The sequence below is a fragment of the Mirounga leonina genome, unplaced genomic scaffold (genome assembly GCF_011800145.1).
Source record: "Mirounga leonina isolate KUSES-001 unplaced genomic scaffold, KU_Mleo_1.0 Mir_366, whole genome shotgun sequence".
Taxonomy (NCBI): Eukaryota; Metazoa; Chordata; class Mammalia; order Carnivora; family Phocidae; genus Mirounga; species Mirounga leonina.
In genome coordinates, this window is record NW_023270709.1 from 26,191,953 (window position 1) to 26,210,999 (window position 19,047).

At 43.3% G+C, this 19,047-nt stretch overlaps 1 protein-coding gene across 5 annotated transcripts in view; it reads left to right on the forward strand.

The window, feature by feature from the left end:
- Positions 1–19,047, forward strand: part of CARMIL1 (capping protein regulator and myosin 1 linker 1) — a 308,617-nt gene that overhangs the window by 143,777 nt on the left and 145,793 nt on the right. For all 5 annotated transcript variants that reach the window (XM_034985796.1, XM_034985797.1, XM_034985799.1 and 2 more), the window contains 3 exons: positions 8,759–8,834; positions 13,629–13,717; positions 14,899–14,993. In XM_034985796.1, coding sequence (XP_034841687.1) covers positions 8,759–8,834; positions 13,629–13,717; positions 14,899–14,993 — 260 coding nt within the window. The remainder of the gene's footprint in view (positions 1–8,758; positions 8,835–13,628; positions 13,718–14,898; positions 14,994–19,047) is intronic.

A 19,047-nucleotide genomic window follows, 5' to 3' on the forward strand; every position in this document is an offset into this window, starting at 1 on the left:
GGGATTTTTTTTAAGGTTTTATTTTATTTAAAGATTTTATTTATTTATTTGACAGAACAGGGAGAGCGAGCATGAGTGATGGGGTGGGGCAGAGGGAGAGGGAGAAGCAGACTCCCTGCCTAGCAGGGAGCCTGATGTGGGCTCGATCCCTGTTCCTGTATCTTCAGCCACCTCACTGAAGTCTTTAGGGGCCTGCCTAGGAGCTTCCAGGGAAATTTATAAGCAACTTGAATGCTGTGATCAATGACTAACTAAAAGCCTGTATCACAACCGAGTGTAGGATCAGATACCCTGTTGTTGCTGAATAAGCATTCAGGGATGAGGATGACGGTGTGCATGCTAGATCCATCCAGTTACTTCCTGGAGAAGAATAGCAATCGGGAAGTACTTGGGAAAATGCCCACTCACTTGTTATTTATAGCTTCCAAAATTTTATTTAAGTATATTCTCGAAATTTATTCTGGTTTAGATATCGCTGGTGGGTCAAAAAGAGGCATAACTTGAAAAAGGCTTTGTTGTACATTTCTCATGGCATCTCTCAAAGGCCCGTGAGCCGACATGTTAGAAGTGTAATTAGACTGTAATTCGGAGTGGCGGAGAATGACGAGGGTGTAGAGGTGGTGGTGCCGAGGCAGAGAGACTCTAGAGCTTTAAATACATCCATTCTTCTTGTTCCCAGGAGACTTTTAAGAGGAGCTAATCTCATCAATCCTCTAAAGACTCAACGACTCGCATCACTGAATTTAAACTTGACTCCTGAGAGCCCAGCCAGCAGCTCATTCCCTTCAGATTCATGTTTTCGTGTTTTCATATTTCTTACTCATCAAAGTGACATTCTTGAGCCTGACACTTTGAGGAAAAGTTTTGAGTGTGGGTTAATGTTTGTCAAGGTTGTTCCGAGGGCATTGTTGTAATTCTTTCCTCATCTAGACTCCTGTCTCTTTATTCCCACTCTCATTTCGAAAGGAAGAAGTGCTGTTTGGAGTGTGGAGTCAGGTGTGAATAGTGATGGACTCTGATGTACAAGTTGATGATATTTTGGGGAACATGAAGAAAATAATAGAACTTGTTTTTCTTTCTTTTTTTGTTTTTTTAAGATTTTATTCATTTATTTGAGAGAGAGAGAGAGAGAGAGAGAGGATGAGCAGGGGGAGGGGCAGAGGGAGAGGGAGAGAGAAGCAGATTCCCCGCTGAGCAGGGAGCCCGATGCGGGGCTCTATCCCAGGACCCCGGGATCGTGACCTGAGCCGAAGGCAGACGCTCCACCGACTGCGCCACCCAGGCACCCCTAGGAGAACTTGTTTTGTTTATTTCATTTTATTTGTGTGTCTGTATATGTTTTATACTGAAGGTAATACATTGGGATAATGGCACATATGTGTAATTTACAGATAAACACAGATTTGGGGGAGGTTTGTGCTCAAAATATTTTTCAGTTGAGAGTGAATGATCAAAAAATTTAGAGATCGTCTGTGTAGGATTCTGGTCATGTCCTCATCGGTGAAGTATTTCAGGTTGTCACGTACCTTGCAGAGTTGGCGAGTGGTCCAACTAATCATTTAATAACAGATGAGACATGCCTCTATATAAGTTAGAGTAACAGGAAGGAATAGCTAATCCATGACATTTGAAAGTCCTTAAAGCCCTCCAACTTCCATTTTCAAACTGGATATGAAGGAGAAAGGTCTAAGTTATCCCCAGAAAAGCTCTCAAATGAATATGTCTGGAAGATACTGCTGTGGTTCGGGGTCTTACCACCCTTTCCACGAGAGCCCACGTTCCGTTGTGCGCATGCAGGAAGCGTGCACAGTGGCAAGACCACATTCTTGCAGGAAACACCTCCTTTGAGCCTCTGAATGCTTGTGAGGTTTATTAGGGGGAAATCTTTACTCCTGTGGTGTGCAGATATACTACAAGTAATTACCATGCCGTTCACTGGATTATTGCACTTTACCGGTGTGCTTTTCCCACGTAGTGGATTATGGGGCTTGCCAGACATCCTTCAAATCTGTCAGTTATTTTTATTCTTTACCACCCTTTTGGAGTATTTCACACTGTTTCTAAAAATCCCAGCGTTTTTGCAGTTTCAGAGAGGAGGAGGCAGGCAGGGACAAGTGAGTAAGGAGGGATATTTGGCCCCAAAATAATAACTGAAAAAATTAAATTCTTAAGAAGTCCTACAGATCAGAAGGATGAGGCTTGACAACTGCTAATTCAACAGGATATCTAGAATCTAGAGTAGCAAAAATTTCCCAAGTGACTTAGACCCTCAGTCACTTGCCAACCTCTTTGTTTTTGCAAGTTAACTTTTTTAAAAGAGCCCCCCCCCCCCCGCAAATTAGCAGCTTATGTCTGATGTCCCAAACGGCAAGAGCACTGTCAGTATTTGAGAAATCACCCCAGGATATGTCTTCGTATTGACTTTCCAAATACAAACGAAGTGAGTGGTTGAATGTGATGGAAAAGGTTTGGAGTCTTTGATCTAAAATCCGATGGCTGTCCCGCCCTGGATTCCCTGGAGAGGAGGTTGAAGATTCTGGGGGACACGGAAGGCAGGAGACTCAGTGAGGTCGCAGCACAGGTTAGGACAGCGGGTTGGTGAGTCCCACTGCTTGGGTTTGAGACCTGGCTCTGCCCAGACTAGCACTGTGTGATCAGGCATCTCTCAAACTTCTCTATGTCCTCGGGGTTTCCATCTGTAAAACAATGTGCATCATAATGCCTCCCTCTTGGAGTTATTGTGAAGACTCTGGATTAATACATCTAAAACATTTTGTGCTGGTACATTAAAAAAAAAAGTTTAAATAAATGCTTGCTACTTTAAAAGAAAAGATTTTATTTATTTTAGCGAGAGAGAGTGAGCAGGGGGAGGGGAGGGAGAGAGAGAATCTCAAGCAGACTCCCTGCTGAGCGTGGAGCCCGACATGGGGCTCAGTCCCAGGACCCCGGAGATCATGACCTGAGCCGAAATCAAGAATCAGATGCTTAGGGGCGCCTGGGTGGCTCAGTTGGTTAAGCGACTGCCTTCGGCTCAGGTCATGATCCTGGAGTCCCGGGATCGAGTCCCACATCAGGCTCCCTGCTCGGCAGGGAGTCTGCTTCTCCCTCTGACTCTCCTCTCTCTCATTTTCTCTCTCTCAAATAAATAAATAAAATCTTTAAAAAAAAAAAATCAGATGCTTAACCAACTGAACCCCCCAGGCGCCCCTGCTTGCTACTTTTATATCCTAAAAGACTTGCCTCCTTTTAAAATGAATACCTATATCAAGTGGCCAGTTTTCTTAATTAAAAGGAAAAGAGTTAGAGATACAAAATGCCTACATGACAGGAAATTTTGCATTTCCAGAGGCTAGTTCGTGATCTTTTCTTATGATGATGATGCTGCTCTTATCTTGTTAGCTTTATGATGACATTTTCCTCTGGAAAGGTGTAAGTGAAAAACTTGGTTCTTTTGAGTTTTAAGGGAAGGTTTGGATCACTCAGCGTTGCCAACTGAGATGAGAAATAAGGATCTCAGCTTGTATTACAAATCCCAACCCGTGGCTGGATTAACAACCATAACCACAGGGAGCAACTCTATGTATAATACATTTATATCAGGAAAAAGGTTAGGGAGTATTAACTGTGTCATCTCTTCCCACCCAGTGTAGGAAAAAATTCTGCCCTGTGGCTCTGAAGGACATTAACATTGGATCTTCTTAGGGTTTGGAGTCTTAAACGTTTTTGCTCCCATTTTAAGGAAATGGTAGAAGTATCCTATGGAAATGGCAAGAGAATACTGTGTTGCCATGTTGCCAGGACTCAGGAGAGGATTCCCTGAACTGTAGCTCTTCAAGGACGACTTTACTCTTCAGATCAAGTCAAGTGGCAATTAAGAGTCTCTTAGGAGATCAAAGCTAAACCCAGGGGAATATACAGTCAGTGTCATGGACTGATGGTAAAAAGCTGTTACCCTGCGAAAATCGGTCAAGACGACAAGCATTGGTGTTTGGAAACCTTTCTGCATTATGTAACATAAAGCCTGTGGGGCTTAGTGAGAACAGGAGAAGGTGTTGGTTCTGACTGGCGCAGACCCCACCAGGGGATGCAGGGAGCTCTTTGCAGCGAGGTGATATTGGCAGAGCTGTTGGGGGGCCCCCGTGAATGCCAAATTGGCTATTTATCCTAGGTTTGCTGATTTGCCCACTTATCACTGTGTTCTAAGAAAGCCATCCGGGAAAATCAACTCTCAGGAATCAAATTATTGACCTGCGGTCTTGTGTTTTTTTCTGTTGGGGTGAGATGCACCGATTTTGATCATGATTGGTGATAGTTTGTTATATTTAGACAGAGTCTCCCGGAACCTTGGCCTCTGTGTCGTGGCTGTCTTGGTGGCTTGGACGGTCCAACGGGAACAGATTCGAGGAATCCCGAATGCCCCTCCGTTCAGACCTTGGCTTTTCTCTTAAGGGTTTTCTGAAGTGCTTTCTGGATGCTTGCTTCTCAGACTGAAAGCTCCCCATTCTCCGCACAATCCAGCCAGGGTGTGAGAGGTTTCAGACCTGAGAACCGAGGTTTGACCTGCTCTTATGTGCAGCTGTAGCTTATTTACTTTGGTTTCTGTTGTGTATTCTAATGTGTGAACATTCCGCCATTTATCTATTCTGCAGGTGATGGGATATTTGGGTTAGCTTCATGACCCTTTTGAGCAACGCTGCTAAGGCTGTTCTTAGTGTTGTTTGTGGAGAGAAAAGTGTGCAGTAATGTGCCAGAATGCAAATAGTGATAAAGTCAACCACTCTGTCCACCACTTAGGTCAAGAGATAGGCTACTGCCTCTCCTAAGAAGACCTGCGTGAATCCGTTTTCCTTTGCGGTTCCCCCTGCGCCCCTCCCCCACCTGGTTGTAGTAACTATTCTAACAGTCCTTGTGTTTCTTTATGGTTTCATCATAAAAGCATGCATATTTCAGTTGGGGTTTCAGTAACTCTTTAATGAGTTTAGGAAAAATTATTTATTTTGCCTTGGTTCCTGTTCTAGCCTCGCTCCAGAAGCCACCTTTCTGCCTCGGGCTTCTGCCGTTACCTTGGATACATCTTGCCTGCATAATGGAAACTGTCACCTTCCTCTGATACGTCCTACCTACTTTGCTGAAATTGCTAACCTCCTGAAACGTTTCTCTGCTTCAAAGCTTTTTATGGTCACCCTGTCTACAGTCCTGTTCCTGGTGGTGTAGCTTTCAAGGCTGGTTTCTGGACACTAAGTGTTCTGCTTGTTTACTGCTCTGTGCAAACCAGTCCAGACTGAATGCCCTACAGCGTGAGCGGTCACTTTCAATTACCTGTCGCGGTTCTGGGCTCGAAGGGGCTCTGCTAGGTGGATTTTGCTTGTGCTCTTCCCGGCCGTTATGGTCAGACGGGGGCTGGCCCCGGAGCCGTCTGAAGGCTTCCTCATTCACACGTCTGGTGGCTGATGCTGTCTGCCGGGACACTTCCACGTGGCCTTCCCATGTGGCCCGGACTTTCTCAGGGCGAGGCGGCTGGATTCCATGGGTGAGCGTGTCAAGAGAGGGAGCTGAGCAGAAGCCATATTATTGCCTTTTCTGTCCTCGCCCTGGAAGTCCCACAGCATCAGAGGAAGACGTCCGTGTTGTCTCCAGTGTCTGATGATCTGGAATACAGCCGTTATAAACAATGATATGTAAGTTTTTGTGTAAGGACAAGTTTTTATTTCTCTTGGTTGAGTACGTAGGATTGAGACTGCTGGGTCTTATGCTAAGTGTATGTTAAACGTAGGCACTGTCGGACTGTTTTCCACCTCGACTGTGCTATTTGCATTCCCCTCAGCAACGTATGAGGGTTTCAGTTGCTCGGCATCCTTGCCAGCCCTTGTTAGTTTTGTTTTTTTGTTTTTGTTTTTTTTTTAATTTTAGCAGTTCAGTAAGTTTGTAGTGGCATCTCCTTTTGGCTTTAAGTTGCATTTCCTTAATGGCTAATAATTTCAAACATCCCTTTTTTTTTTTAAAGATCTATTTTTTTTTAAAGACTTATTTATTTGAGAGAGAGAGTGAACACAGAGGGAGAGGGAGAAGCAGACTCCCCACTGAGCAGGGAGCCCGATTCGGGGCTCCATCCCAGGATCCTGGGATCATGACCTGAGCCAAAGGCAGGCACTTAACCAACTGAGCCACCCAGGTGCCCCTAAAATATCTTTTTATATATTTCTTTGCCATTGATATATCTTATCTGATGAACTATCTTGTTTAGATCTTTTGCCTGTTTTTAAAAATTGGGTTGTTTCTTATTACTGACCTCCAAGAGCCAGCATTTACCTCAGCATGGGGCTTGTCTTTCCCTTCTCTTAACAGATCTTTGGCAGAGCAAAGATGTTTGATTTAGGTGAAGTCCTATTTATCCTTTTTTCCCTTTTATGGATCATGCTTTTGGCGTCAGATCTAAAAACTCTTTGACTAAGCCATTCCTTGCTCTGTTGACCATTTCTTCTCCTAGATTCTCTACCTCTAGCTGTGGAGTTTGCTCTGCCTTTTCAGGGTGTTTGTAATTCGTATGTAGAGACGATGCTGCCCCACCCCCTGTGTCAGTGCAAAGCCTGGTTCTGTTAATGATGTGCTCTTCACTTCCTGCAAACGACTTCATTATGACAAAAGCCAGCTGTACTCCAAATCAGGTGACAGGCTAGAACACATAATAAAGAGGTTCTGAAGTGTAGTAGCTGCTTGACATTTAAATTGACAGAAGGAGAGAAGCTGAGAATGCTGTGTCCTAGTTCCTGAATGGAGAAGTACAGGGGAACACTCTTGGACTAAGCATGTGAGAAGCCGGCATTTGCCCCCAGAGAAGCAACAAACTGTCACCAGATCCCAGGGAGAGCGACAGGTGTTCACTCTTGCACGTGGTCGGGGGCGGGGAGGGGGAGCGATAAAGGGAGTGAAGAGCGTCAAACCACCGTGGCAAGAGTTGCTGTTCGTGGTCCTAATCTGAAATCTAAAAGTTAAGCAAAATTAATAAAGAGGCTGTTCGGTAGGGCAGGGTCCTGTGGAACGAGGTGACTGAGACTAGTAATTCCTTTGCATTGTTTTTCTCCCCTACCTGTGGGACTCCTTTCTCCCATTTATTTGTTTATTTATTTAAGATTTTATTTATTTATTTGTGAGAGAGAGAGAGCACAAGCAGGGGGAGAAGCAGAGGGAGAGGGAGAAGCTGACTCAACTGGTCAGCAAGGAACGCGACACAGGACTCAAACCCAGGACCCCAGGATCATGACCCAAGCCAAAGGCAGATGCTTAAACGATTGAGCCACCCAGGCGCCCCTCCTTTCTGCTTTTTAAAGCATGTCTGATGAAGGTATACATGTAGTTGAACTAGATGCTCTGTGTAGTTTGCCCGCCATGGGGCCTGGGACCCAGAAGCTATGAAATAATGTGAATTTCACGTCTCTTTCCACCTCTGCCTTTCTTTTCTATTTCAGTAAAAATTTGAGTATTTGCTGTGTGTCCTGCCATGCGGGTGAAACTGATATGGTCTCACTGAAGCCAGACAACCGAAATAGAGTTGGTTTTCAAAGAACTTACAACCTGGGAAGGGGCAGGGAAGACAGATGTTGAATACCAACTATTATCCAAGGCAGAGTAGAATTAATGCTAAATAGAGATGCAAACAGGGTGCTGGCTGGGGTGACCCAGGGGACTCTTAGAGGAGAGGATGTGTGATGTACACATCGCAGGATGCTTGGATTCTCATAGCCGAACATAGCAGTAAAAGATACTTCTGACTGTGACGTTGTCTGGTATGTTTGATGCATAGTAAACCGTCTGCTTTTTAGCCTGAGCATGAGTGAGGGGCATGTTGTAGCAGGTCAGGCTGGATAAATAGAGTGCAGACGGGTCTCTGATGCACGTAGCCGCCCTGCATGGCTGAAGAGTGTGTGTGAAGCATAAGGCAAAAACACACCTGGGCTAGCTCATGTGTGTGATCAGTACAAGGAACTACAAGAAAGTACCAGAGGGTTGGAGGATGCTTGCTAAGCATCGGGGATCCATTCAGGGTCACTTATCTGCAAGGCTAGATAGTGTCCTTGCTTGCAATATAAACTCCTCAACTAGAGGACACAGTTGACTCTTAACAGTGGGAGGATGGGGGCCAGGGCAATGATCTCCCCTCACAGTCAAAAATCCAAGTATAGCCTTTGACTCCCGAAAAATGTTAAGTACTCATAGCCTCATGTTGACCAGAAGTTTTACCGATAACATAAACACATAACACACACTTTGCATGTTATGTCTATGTATTATATACTCTGTTCTCACAATAAAGTAAGCTTAGAGGAAAGAAAACGTTATTGAGGAAATCATAAGGAAGAGAAAATACATTTAGAGTCCTGTACTTTTTTATTAAAAAGAAATCCATGCAATTCCTGTACATGACATTCTTGATGGTTAAAGAAATCAGACTCGTCAACGTAGAAGAAGTACGGTTTCTCCTAAAGCAAGGAGGTTCCCTGAACAAATGCAGCTACCAGGGATATAGACATTAGGGGCCCTAGAGGTAGTTTAAATTCAGCTTTTCGGAGTTCTGCTTCCATTATACTGAAGGTCTGTCCCAGAGAATTGTTGTCTCGTGGTTGAAGTAGTTTTAGTGGGGTGTTGTGTTTGTAAATAAAAGGAGCTAACAAGTGAACTTGGATGTCGTGGGTTGAGAATAAAGTGCCAATAAGGCTCTGGTAAGAGGGCTTTCAATGGATGTTGTTATTTCTGCCTCTAGGGACCTAATCCCCATCATTGCTGCTCTGGAGTACAATCAGTGGTTCACAAAGCTATCTTCCAAGGATCTGAAACTGGTAAGTAAGTGAAGATGTTGCAGATGTTGCTTACTTCTGCTGAGTTTCAAAAGCCTGATAATTATCAAAAAACATTTGTTTTTCTACTAATCTGGCGAGCTGTGTACATGCTTTTTTCTTGAGGAGATGTATTTTCCTGTAAATGATCTGCATACCATTTTACCAAGTTGGGAATGTGAGATGCTCCAGGGAAGTACTTCCTCGTGTTTTCAGCTGCTTCAGACCATTTTAGATAATGAACGGAGAGACACATTTAGCAGAGCCTTCAGTACATACTCATGCTGATGGCAAAAACTATTAAAGTTACGTTTGCACAGCTGCAAATAGCAGACTTAATGTTTCTATCCTGCATTCCATCTCCACAAAGCTTCCCTTCCTAAGAATTTGGGAAAACGTTATCAGGTAGAGTTGGTCTGCTGGAGTGATGATAGTTAACATTCATTTTCTAGAGGAATTTTTGGGCAGATTTATATGTCAGCAAAATGAAATCAAAAGTGAGGTGTTAGTTTTCATAAGGTATGGGGGAGCCAAATTTTGGGTCTCTTTTACTAGTGGAAGTGAGATGCTCTGTTGGGGATATTTTTGCAAGTTAAGAGCAGCCGTATGGGCAGACGCTTATCCGTACGTTAGCTTTCTGCTACTTCATTTTAGGACAGGAAATAATCTATAGGTTGTTTTATTGGCGACTCTGCATTCAAGCCTCCAACTTTCAGAGGTCATGGAAACTGGAGGCATAACGATTTTCATAGTGAAGAGGTAGGATTTTGATGGAGACAATGGATCTGTAGAAAATGGAGGGTTGAGATTTGCTAGTGGACAGGCTGCTGGTTTTCTGAATTTGCCTGGGGTGTGAGCGGCTTAAGGTATTAGTATGGGCATGGACTGAGCTCACCTGGGGCCCACTAAGAGCCAGTGTGGTATAGGAAAGAGTGTGGGCTTGGAGACGGAAACCTGGGTCTCAGATTCTGGCTCCTATGGCAAGGCTGTGGGACCTTAGGGAAGTTACTTGACATCCCAGGGCCTCAACTTCCTCTTGTTGAGAGTTAATTGGAGTTCATGTCTTATTCATCTCTGTCCAGTGCTTAGCAGAGTGTATTGGCTCATGATAGCTATTCCATAAAAATTGGTTTAATAAATAGGTGTCAGATTAGTTTGTTGAATGAATGAATAGACATAGCAGTATAGCTAATCTGCAGGTTATTGAGATGAGGGAATCATGCGTATAGAAATGCTAACACAGTCCTGGATATCTTGTAGGCATTTCCTGCTAACTATTCCTCTTATATCATCACAGACTAGCAAAGAGGCTGAGAAATGAGCAAGTGTGGGGATGCGAGTTATGGAAACTGTATCAGCTACACAGGGGGAGGATCTGCACTCAGTGAGGATGGAGCTAGGCATGGAGGGGAGCCAGGTGAACTCCCAGGGTATGGACAGGATGCCATGATGGGAGGGAGACCCGGCAACAGAAGTCTCCCAATTGCTGCCGTTTGCAGGACTGAGCCTGCAGAGATGACAGGCGGGAGAGGGGAGCCATTCGAGGGATGAGAAGTAGATTAGCTCAGTGACTGTGGAACCAGGGAGAACAACGCTTCTCTACCAAGTCAGTTTACCTGGCTATAAGTTCCTGACTTTCAAAATGGGGCACAGGACTGCTCTGCGGAGGGGTTGCATATCCCACTTTTGGAAATTGTGCCAACTCACGATTACAGGAATGTGTCCGGGCCATGGGGGCTGCCCTTCTATCATTGTTTCTCACAGCATGATCTCTGCCGTTGCCTTAGGTGTTTAGGCAAGAAATTATGCGCCTCATCATTCAGTTCTGGAACACAAAGCATGTAGGTGCTCAGATGCTTCCTTGGATGTCCTGGGATGAAAGGAAGCGTAGTGACAGGATTTGAGGCCTGCCCTTACTGCTTTCCTAGTAACTAGGATTTAAGCACAAAAATACCTATGTGTATATTTTTAATATTTGGTATTTTAAAATGAAGAATAGTCTTTGGGATATCACTCTTCAGTCTTCAAAAAGAATAGCAGTTTTTCATGTTTTTCACCCAACGTTAAAAAGAACTGATACTTGCCCCTTTGATGGGGATGGCAAGATGCAACCTCGGAACCTTTTCTGATACTCAGTTTATCGGAACACTACTCTAATGGTCATATGTTACTTGCCATCTAGGTTTGGGGGTGTGTGTATCTCTTTACAAATTTCATCACTGTAATATTCTTCAGTGTAGAAAACAATTCTTTTCATGTACTTAGGCACTTAATAAAAAGTAGCAAAATTAACGTAGACATGAATGACGTGTTATACCTCTCCCTCTACAAACATTTTAAACAAAAGGGTGGACATACTTTTTGTACATTTTCTGTAATAAATTTTTATTACAGTAATTATACCCCATAGGTAAATGAAAGTCCTGCTTTGGGAAATTGTTTTTCTGGATACTCTGTAAGGTAGCTCTGGAAAGATAAGGATATACTATGGATTGTTTTTGGAAATTAGGATAATCCCTGTAAAAACATTGTCTAAGCAGTGACTTTTTGTCATGCCAGCAGAGAGTAAGATCAATACCCCTGGTTGTATATTATAAGACAAGAATTACACTGATAAGGGGGTCACCATTTTGAAAATCACCACCATCAGCGTAATGTGAATTGCAGGCATTGGGTCAATTGGAATTAATTTTCCTCTTCCTTCATCAGTCTGTGGGACACATCAGAAACTCTGGGACTATGTGAAAGCTACATTGTAGACTGAATGAAATGGGACAGCACATAAGAATCACAAGTGCCTTAGATGCTGTGGGACTTGTGTGTTTCCAAGTTTGGTTTTCTAAAGGATATTCACTAGAAAATTTTTGTTACATTTCAGACTGTTGCAATGATGGCTAATCCAGTTGAATATATGTGATCTGATAAATCAAAGAATTGTAATTTTTTTGTGGTATTTTAGGAAAAGAAACTGCTTTGATTATAGTATGCCATGGGTACACACAATTTTCTCCTTCCCTCCCTTCCTTCCCTCCTTCCTGCATTTTTCTTTCTTTCCTTTCCTTTCTCTTTCTCTTTCCCTTTCTTTCTTTCTTTCTCTCTCTCTCTCACTCTTCTTCCCTCCCTCCCTTCCTTCTTTCTATATCATAAAGGATTTAAATAGACCCTAAGTTGTGATTAGATTTTAAAATCACTTTTTCATGTAGAAGTAATTTTAAAATCAGGAGCCACCTTAAATTAGTTTTGGGATAAGGCAGAAACATAAATTAAAAAACATTAATATGTAAAATTAAAAAAAAAACTTGTACACTTCCGCCACCAGGGTACAACTCTTCATTTTTCCTAGCACCCTCAAGACTTGCACTACATACATCAGCCATTTCAATTGTGATCTTTATTAAACACTTCATTTTAATTTTGCATTTTCATATAATATTATATCCTAAGCACTTAAAATATTTTGACAGATACAACTTTACAACTACTTAATTTTAAAAAACATAATGTTTATTAACATGAGAGAACACTTACTGAATTCTTATTGGGTTGTTTCCCCCTTTATTTTAGAGAATACTAGCAGGAACATCGTAATAGTTTTTTATGTATGTATTTATTTATCAGACAGAGTGAGAGAGCACAAGCAGGGGGCAGAGGGAGAGGGAGAAGCAGGCTCCCCACTGAGCAGGGAGCCCGATGTGGGGCTCGATCCCAGCACCCTGGGATCATGACCTGAGCTGAAGGCAGACGCTTAACGACTGAGCCACCCAGGCGCCCCTAAGGAACGTCGTAATAGTTAACGTTTACCAAGTGCTTATTCAGCCACCCTTTTAAAGTACACGACGTCTTTTTTTTTTTAAAAGATTTTATTTATTTGACAGAGAGACACAGCCAGAGAGGGAACACAAGCAGGGGGAGTGGGAGAGGGAGAAGCAGGCTTCCCGCCGAGCAGGGAGCCCGATGCGGGGCTCGATCCCAGGACCCCGGGACCATGACCTGAGCCGAAGGCAGACGCTTAACGACTGAGCCACCCAGGCGCCCCTAAAGTACATGACATCTTTGAACCTTAACTTTCTTATCTATAAAAAGGGAATAATAATACCTAGCAGTTTTATGATAAAATACACACAAAGGGCTTAGCTTGGGGCCTAGCGCAGGACAAGAGCTCAGCAAAGGGATTGTCACCAGGAACCTAACATCGTTACCAACACTAAGCCTTTTGTTCTTACGCTGGAGGTCACATTCTTTGGGAATTCCTTTTGGTTTTCCCAAGATTGGGATATGCCTCTGAATGCCCACAGCACTATTGAACTGGCCTTTTATTGTCTGTTTTCTTGTCTCAGTGACCTGCTGGATGGTATACTCTTACAGGCAGGGACTTTCTGTCCTTGCTTGTCGTTGTATCCCCAGGACCTTCATTGTGACTGTGCATAGTGGTAGAGGTCTGGTCAGGTTTTGTTGAATGAATGACTGCATGAAAATGTGGTTTATTTAATTAAAACTTTGCATCTGCATGGATTTGTGGCAACAGAGTGAGGTTGCCTTGAGACTTAGGGCGTGGTCACACAGTGTCTTCTCTTTTTTTTTTTTTTAAAGATTTTATTTATTTATTTGAGACAGAATGAGAGAGAGAGAGAGCACATGAGAGGGGGGGAGGGTCAGAGGGAGAAGCAGACTCCCCGCTGAGCAGGGAGCCCGATGTGGGGCTCGATCCGGGACTCCAGGATCATGACCTGAGCCGAAGGCAGTCGCTTAACCAACTGAGCCACCCAGGTGTCCCTCACACAGTGTCTTCTCTTACAGTCCACCGATGTCTGTGAACAGATCTTGAGAGTGGTGAGTAGGTCCAGTCGGCTGGAGGAATTGGTGTTGGAAAACGCCGGGCTCAGAACGTGAGTATTGTCCTGAATGTACGAATATGTGGCTTAAAAGCTTCCTGCCATTTCCTCTAAAATTAATATATAGGTTTTTTTTTTTAAAAAAAGATTGAGCCACTCACATATAAAGTATAATGTTTTCTCTTTGAAAAAAAAAATAAATAAAGGATCCCTGTCCTCCCCATCATCACAAAGATCAAGGATTTTATAACAACCTCTGTGGTCTGGTCACTGGATGTTTTCAAGGGAGCCCGGAGTGGTGGTTAGGACAGTGGGTCCTGAGCCACATGCCTCATGGCCTTGGGCGAATTGCTGCACTTCTGAGCCTCACTCTCTTTATCTTTAAGATGGAGAACACAATAGCACCTACCTTATAGAATGATGGCTGCGAGGAGAAGTAAATTAATATATGTAAAATCCTTAGAAAAGTAGCTTTCATATTATAGATGCTCTGTGTTAGCTCTTAGGAATATCATTCATGGTAGTCCTGATAATAACATATTTCCCATTTTGCTTGGATCTGTTTTATCTGTTTCTCTCTCTTTCCAAATCCATACTTAAACTTGTTCAGTAGTTGGGAATGGCTCGGTAGGCAGTGCCCAAACCTCATGTGGAGTTCGAATCTGCCAGAACAAAGACTTTACTGCTCCTAAGTGAGGGGGGTTGACGGCTTCATAATCATAGCACTTAGTGTGTTATTTTAAGTACAACATACCTAAAATAGTGATTTTGAATTTTTGTTAAAACATAATGGTAGCAATCGTAGCCTTTAAACTCAATAATTAGGGCAATCAGTTTTGCATCTGTGAGTATTGCATGAAGTGAGATAGGGTGAACAGCCGATTGCCGTTTCCATGAGAAGCAGGTTCAATTCAGGACTTTTTTTAAGTTATGGAGGGACTAAGTAATACTATTTTAAAGGGGCAATTATATATTTTCTTTCTGCTTTTGAATGAGGTTTTGGCTAATGAAAATGAACCACGTTTTGGCTGTGGCTTTACAGCTTCTCTAATGAGGATATATACTCGTGTATATAGGCTAAATAGGGTGTTAACGAATGTATGGTAAGGAGATTAATATTGTAAAGAAAGGTTTTCTTTTTATAGATTTCACTCTAGCTCTTCTAGCTGTCAAACTTTTATTTGAGCAGTATTGCATTTTGTGTTATTTAATCTTACTGTTTTGTTTACTTGCAGAGATTTTGCCCAAAAACTGGCCAGTGCCCTAGCGCATAATCCCAACTCAGGACTCCACACAATTAACCTTGCTGGCAACCCACTGGAGGATCGAGGTACTATAGCAATTCATGTGATCACTGAGGCCAGAATTGTAAGAGCATTCGGCAATTTTTGTGTGGCCACACCCAGAGAATGGTGTCAAGCTCACTTCTAATTGTTTAATAAATGCTACTGATGCTTAGTTGGCTTGTAGGTTTTTCTACCCTTTGATGAAAATACTGGTGCTAAAATTCATTCTCTAATTACTTTTTTTGAAGAGATACAAACAGAAGGGAGTATATTATCTTTAAACTGCTGTATTAGTTTTTTATGACTGCATAACAAATTACCGCCCATAGGGCACGGATGTGTTACCGGACAGTTTCTTTGGGTCGGTAGTCTGGGTGCAGGTTCGCTGGGCTGTCTACTCAGAGTCTCTCGAGGCTGAAGTCAGGTTGTCAGCTGCGGCTGTGGTCACGTGTATTCAAGCTTGCCAGTTGTTGGCAGAATGAATGTCCTTGGGTCTGTAGGACAGAGGTCCCCATATTCTCGCTGCCTCTCATCGGGGACCACTCCCAGCACCCGGTCTGTGCTCAGGTCCTTACGACATGGCCTCTCCTCTCACTGTGTCCCAGTTTGCTTTGTGCTTGAGGCAGTAAGGAGCATGTCTCTTGGATGCTTACCTCTCTTTTAAATAGAGCACCTGATTAGGTCAGGCCCACCCAGGACAGTCGCCCCTTTCGATGAACTCAAAGTCAACTGAATAGTAGCCCAGTCCCATTAGCGATGTGTCATATGGTCATCAGTCTGCCCCACACACTCAGGGAAATTATACAGGGCATGTGTACCGGGGGAAGGAATCTTGGGGATCATGTTACTATTCTGTGCACCACATGTATCTTTTAATATTTAACAAGATTTGAACATGAGGATCTGGAGAAAATGAAGCACTGGAGTTCACGATGAGGCAGAAGAAGGTCTCATTGGAAGTGTTTGTGTGGGCAGAGGGCGGAGTCAGTAGGTTTAGAATGTGAAGCTTAAACATTTGAATTCTCAGTAGGGGAACATTGGTGGATGTGGCTTAAGAAGAAATAGCTTTATCTCTAGAGGGAATATTTTGTTTTCATTATCTGTTGCAAATGTTTTCTAGCATTGTTGAATAAAAGCCTTTCATCTTGTAATGTTATATATTTGATGAGGATTAATTATTAAACTGAGCTGAAGGTACTGATAGAGACAGTTCTGCTTTGTGTTCCTGACAGAGACAATGTTCTTCATTGAAAAGGGTACCCACCCGTGTGGTATTCAAACCAAAAATAAAGAGCAATTTCCTAGCATATAAACTAGTGAATCTAAAGGAAGTTGGAGACTGAATTAGAAAACTAGATCACATGAAAATCATCCTCATGGAATCAGCCACAGCTGAAAATCATGGATGCATATCCCTGAAATGGGAGTTTCTTTGGGGGTATAGGAATTTCTTTAGGAAAAACTCATGTTGTCTCTATTAGCCGACTGCTAGAAAGTGATGAATATGACACATGGAAATATACACGGAGATCACCTTTTATAGACAGGACAGCAGTTTCTGCTTTGCTTTTTAAAATGGGAGGGACCCAAACATATTCATCTGCTGACTGGACAGAGTCAGTGGAGGGAGGGAGGTGATGGAGGCAGATCCTTAGGGATGTAAACCCAGAGTGCAGTAGGCCAGGGGGTGGGAAACGCAAACTCACACCGCAGTGAGATACCGCTTCAGAACCAGCACGGCTCTGATCAAAGTCAGTGTTGGAGAGGACGTGGGAAATGGGGACACATGCTTTACTGGGGCGAATGTAAAATGGTGCAGCCACTTTGCAAACTGGTTAGACAGTTTCTTAAAAAGCCAAACACAAATTGGGGTGCTTGGGTGGTGCAGTCGGTGAAGCGTCCGACTCTTGGTTTTGGCTCAGCTCGTGGTCTCGGGGTTGTGGGGTCAAGGCCCAAGTTGGGCTCTGTGCGGAATCTGCTTCAGACAGTCTCTCCCTCTCCCTCTGCCCCTCCTTATCCCCCTACCCCCGCATGTGCACGCATGCTCTCTCTCTCTCTCAAATAAATAAATCTTAAAAAAAAAATAAAGCTAAACACAGATTTGCCGCAAACCCAGCAGTTCCACTCCTAGGTATCACTGAAGAGAGGTGGAGCCTACGTTCACACACAGATGTGTGAATGAATGTTTATAGCAGGAGTCTTCCTAGTAGCCAAACCGTGGAAACCCAACTGTGGAGGCAGAGGAAGGGCTGATCCACGCTACGACGCGGTGGGACTTCAGAAACCTTATGGCAGGTGAAAGAAGCCGGACCTGAAAGACCACACAGTTTGAGTTTGGGAGCTTGGAAGGAAGTGTGAGGCCCTTTGTCTCCTCATCGGTTGTGAACCTCGTGTGCTCTGAGGGGCAGCCGTACTGGACCCTCAGACCCTCGTCTTTGGTTTAAACTTCTTTGCTGGTTCTTGCTTCGTTCTGGTGCATTCTAATTAGATGCGGACATTTCTCCTCCACCCGCTTCCTTTTTGTCCCTGCTCCTTGTCCCTCTTCCCCCCCAGCCTCCTCAGACCTTGGACATAATCAGTATTTCCTTTGAGTTTGATTTCATCTTAATTCTCTTCTGTAGCTTTTTAATTGCATTGAACATCGTGGCAAAGTTTAGAGAGATTTCTTTTCTGTCAGAGCATGGCCTCAAAGAGGATGTTTCCAGGCTTTCGTTCTCCACATTCCTACCTCTGAGACCTGATTTGATGTCTTTTCATCTCCCTGCAGTCCATTCACAGGAGCTAAAATCCCAGATCATTCCAAGGATATTTTCCTCAACATTGTGTGCACATACCAATTCTCCGATACGGTGTCTGCTCACATACACTCAGTTTTTGACGCTCCTGAAAATGTTTTCTCAAGCTGAGACTTTCCTTGTTCCAGCCCCTCCTAGATTCATTCACTGATATATTTGCCAGTGTTCTTGGACAACTGCCAACACCCATATTTCCTACCTTCGCTCTTGAGGCTGAGCCTCCTGAACACAAATTCTGTATAGGTTTTATTTATTTAAAAAAAGTTTTTTTTTGGGTGCCTGGGTGGCTCAGTCGTTAAGTGTCTGCCTTCGGCTCAGGTCATGATCCCAGGGTCCTGGGATCGAGCCCCGCATCGGGCTCCCTGCTCGGCGGGAAGCCTGCTTCTCCCTCTCCCACTCCCCCTGCTTGTGTTCCTGCTCTCGCTATGTCTCTCTCTGTCAAAAAAATAAATAAAATCTTTAAAAAAAAAATTTTTTTTTAAATTCAGGCTAAATATCTGAAGATGATTGGTAGTTTTTTTGCTTATGGATGGAAATTCCACAAGAAATCCAACCAAGTGTAAAATATTTATAAGAATTTCAATCCAGGCAAAATATTTCATGATCTTTGTTTCTAAGCTGTTTCTTTGTTTCTAAACTCTCTCTCTCAAATAGAATCGTTTTAAAAAAGAATAGAAAATACCAGAGTGCATTTGTTCGGGAAAACTTTGGTTTTACTTTCCTAATACATATCTGTACAAGGTTCCTTCATTGTGATGTCAATCTGTTTCTTTATGTGGGTCACAGTAGAAAACGCCAAAGAATCTCTGCTCCAGCTCAACTTGATCCACTTTCTGTGCTCGATCTTAGGCTGACCCAGTGTCGGAACCACGGTGTTCTCGGTCCCTTCCTTGTGACTAACCCTTTGGATCTGACATGACTTTTTGGATAATAGTTGAGTATTTTTGGAGAATGCAGCTCTCGCCTCTCTCTGCTCCTTCCACATGCTTGACTTCCTTAACCATTACCAACCCCTTGTTCTCTTCTTCCCAGTCGTCCCTCCCCGTTCCCCTCGTTTTTATGGTCTCAGCCTTGTCAGGAATGTCTGTCCATTTCCTCCCCTCACTTTGTTCTAAGTTGGATTATTTTGTTTAAAGATGATTTAGAATGCTGTCTCAGAATGGTTTTCTTTTGGAAATGTTGACCTGAAGTACCCAGATTTTTTTTTTTTTTCTGACCATCTGGTTCGATCTGAATAAGACAAGAGAAACAGATTCTAGAATTGCTGCTTAACTTTTTTTTGGTGCTTTCTGTCTTTCATATC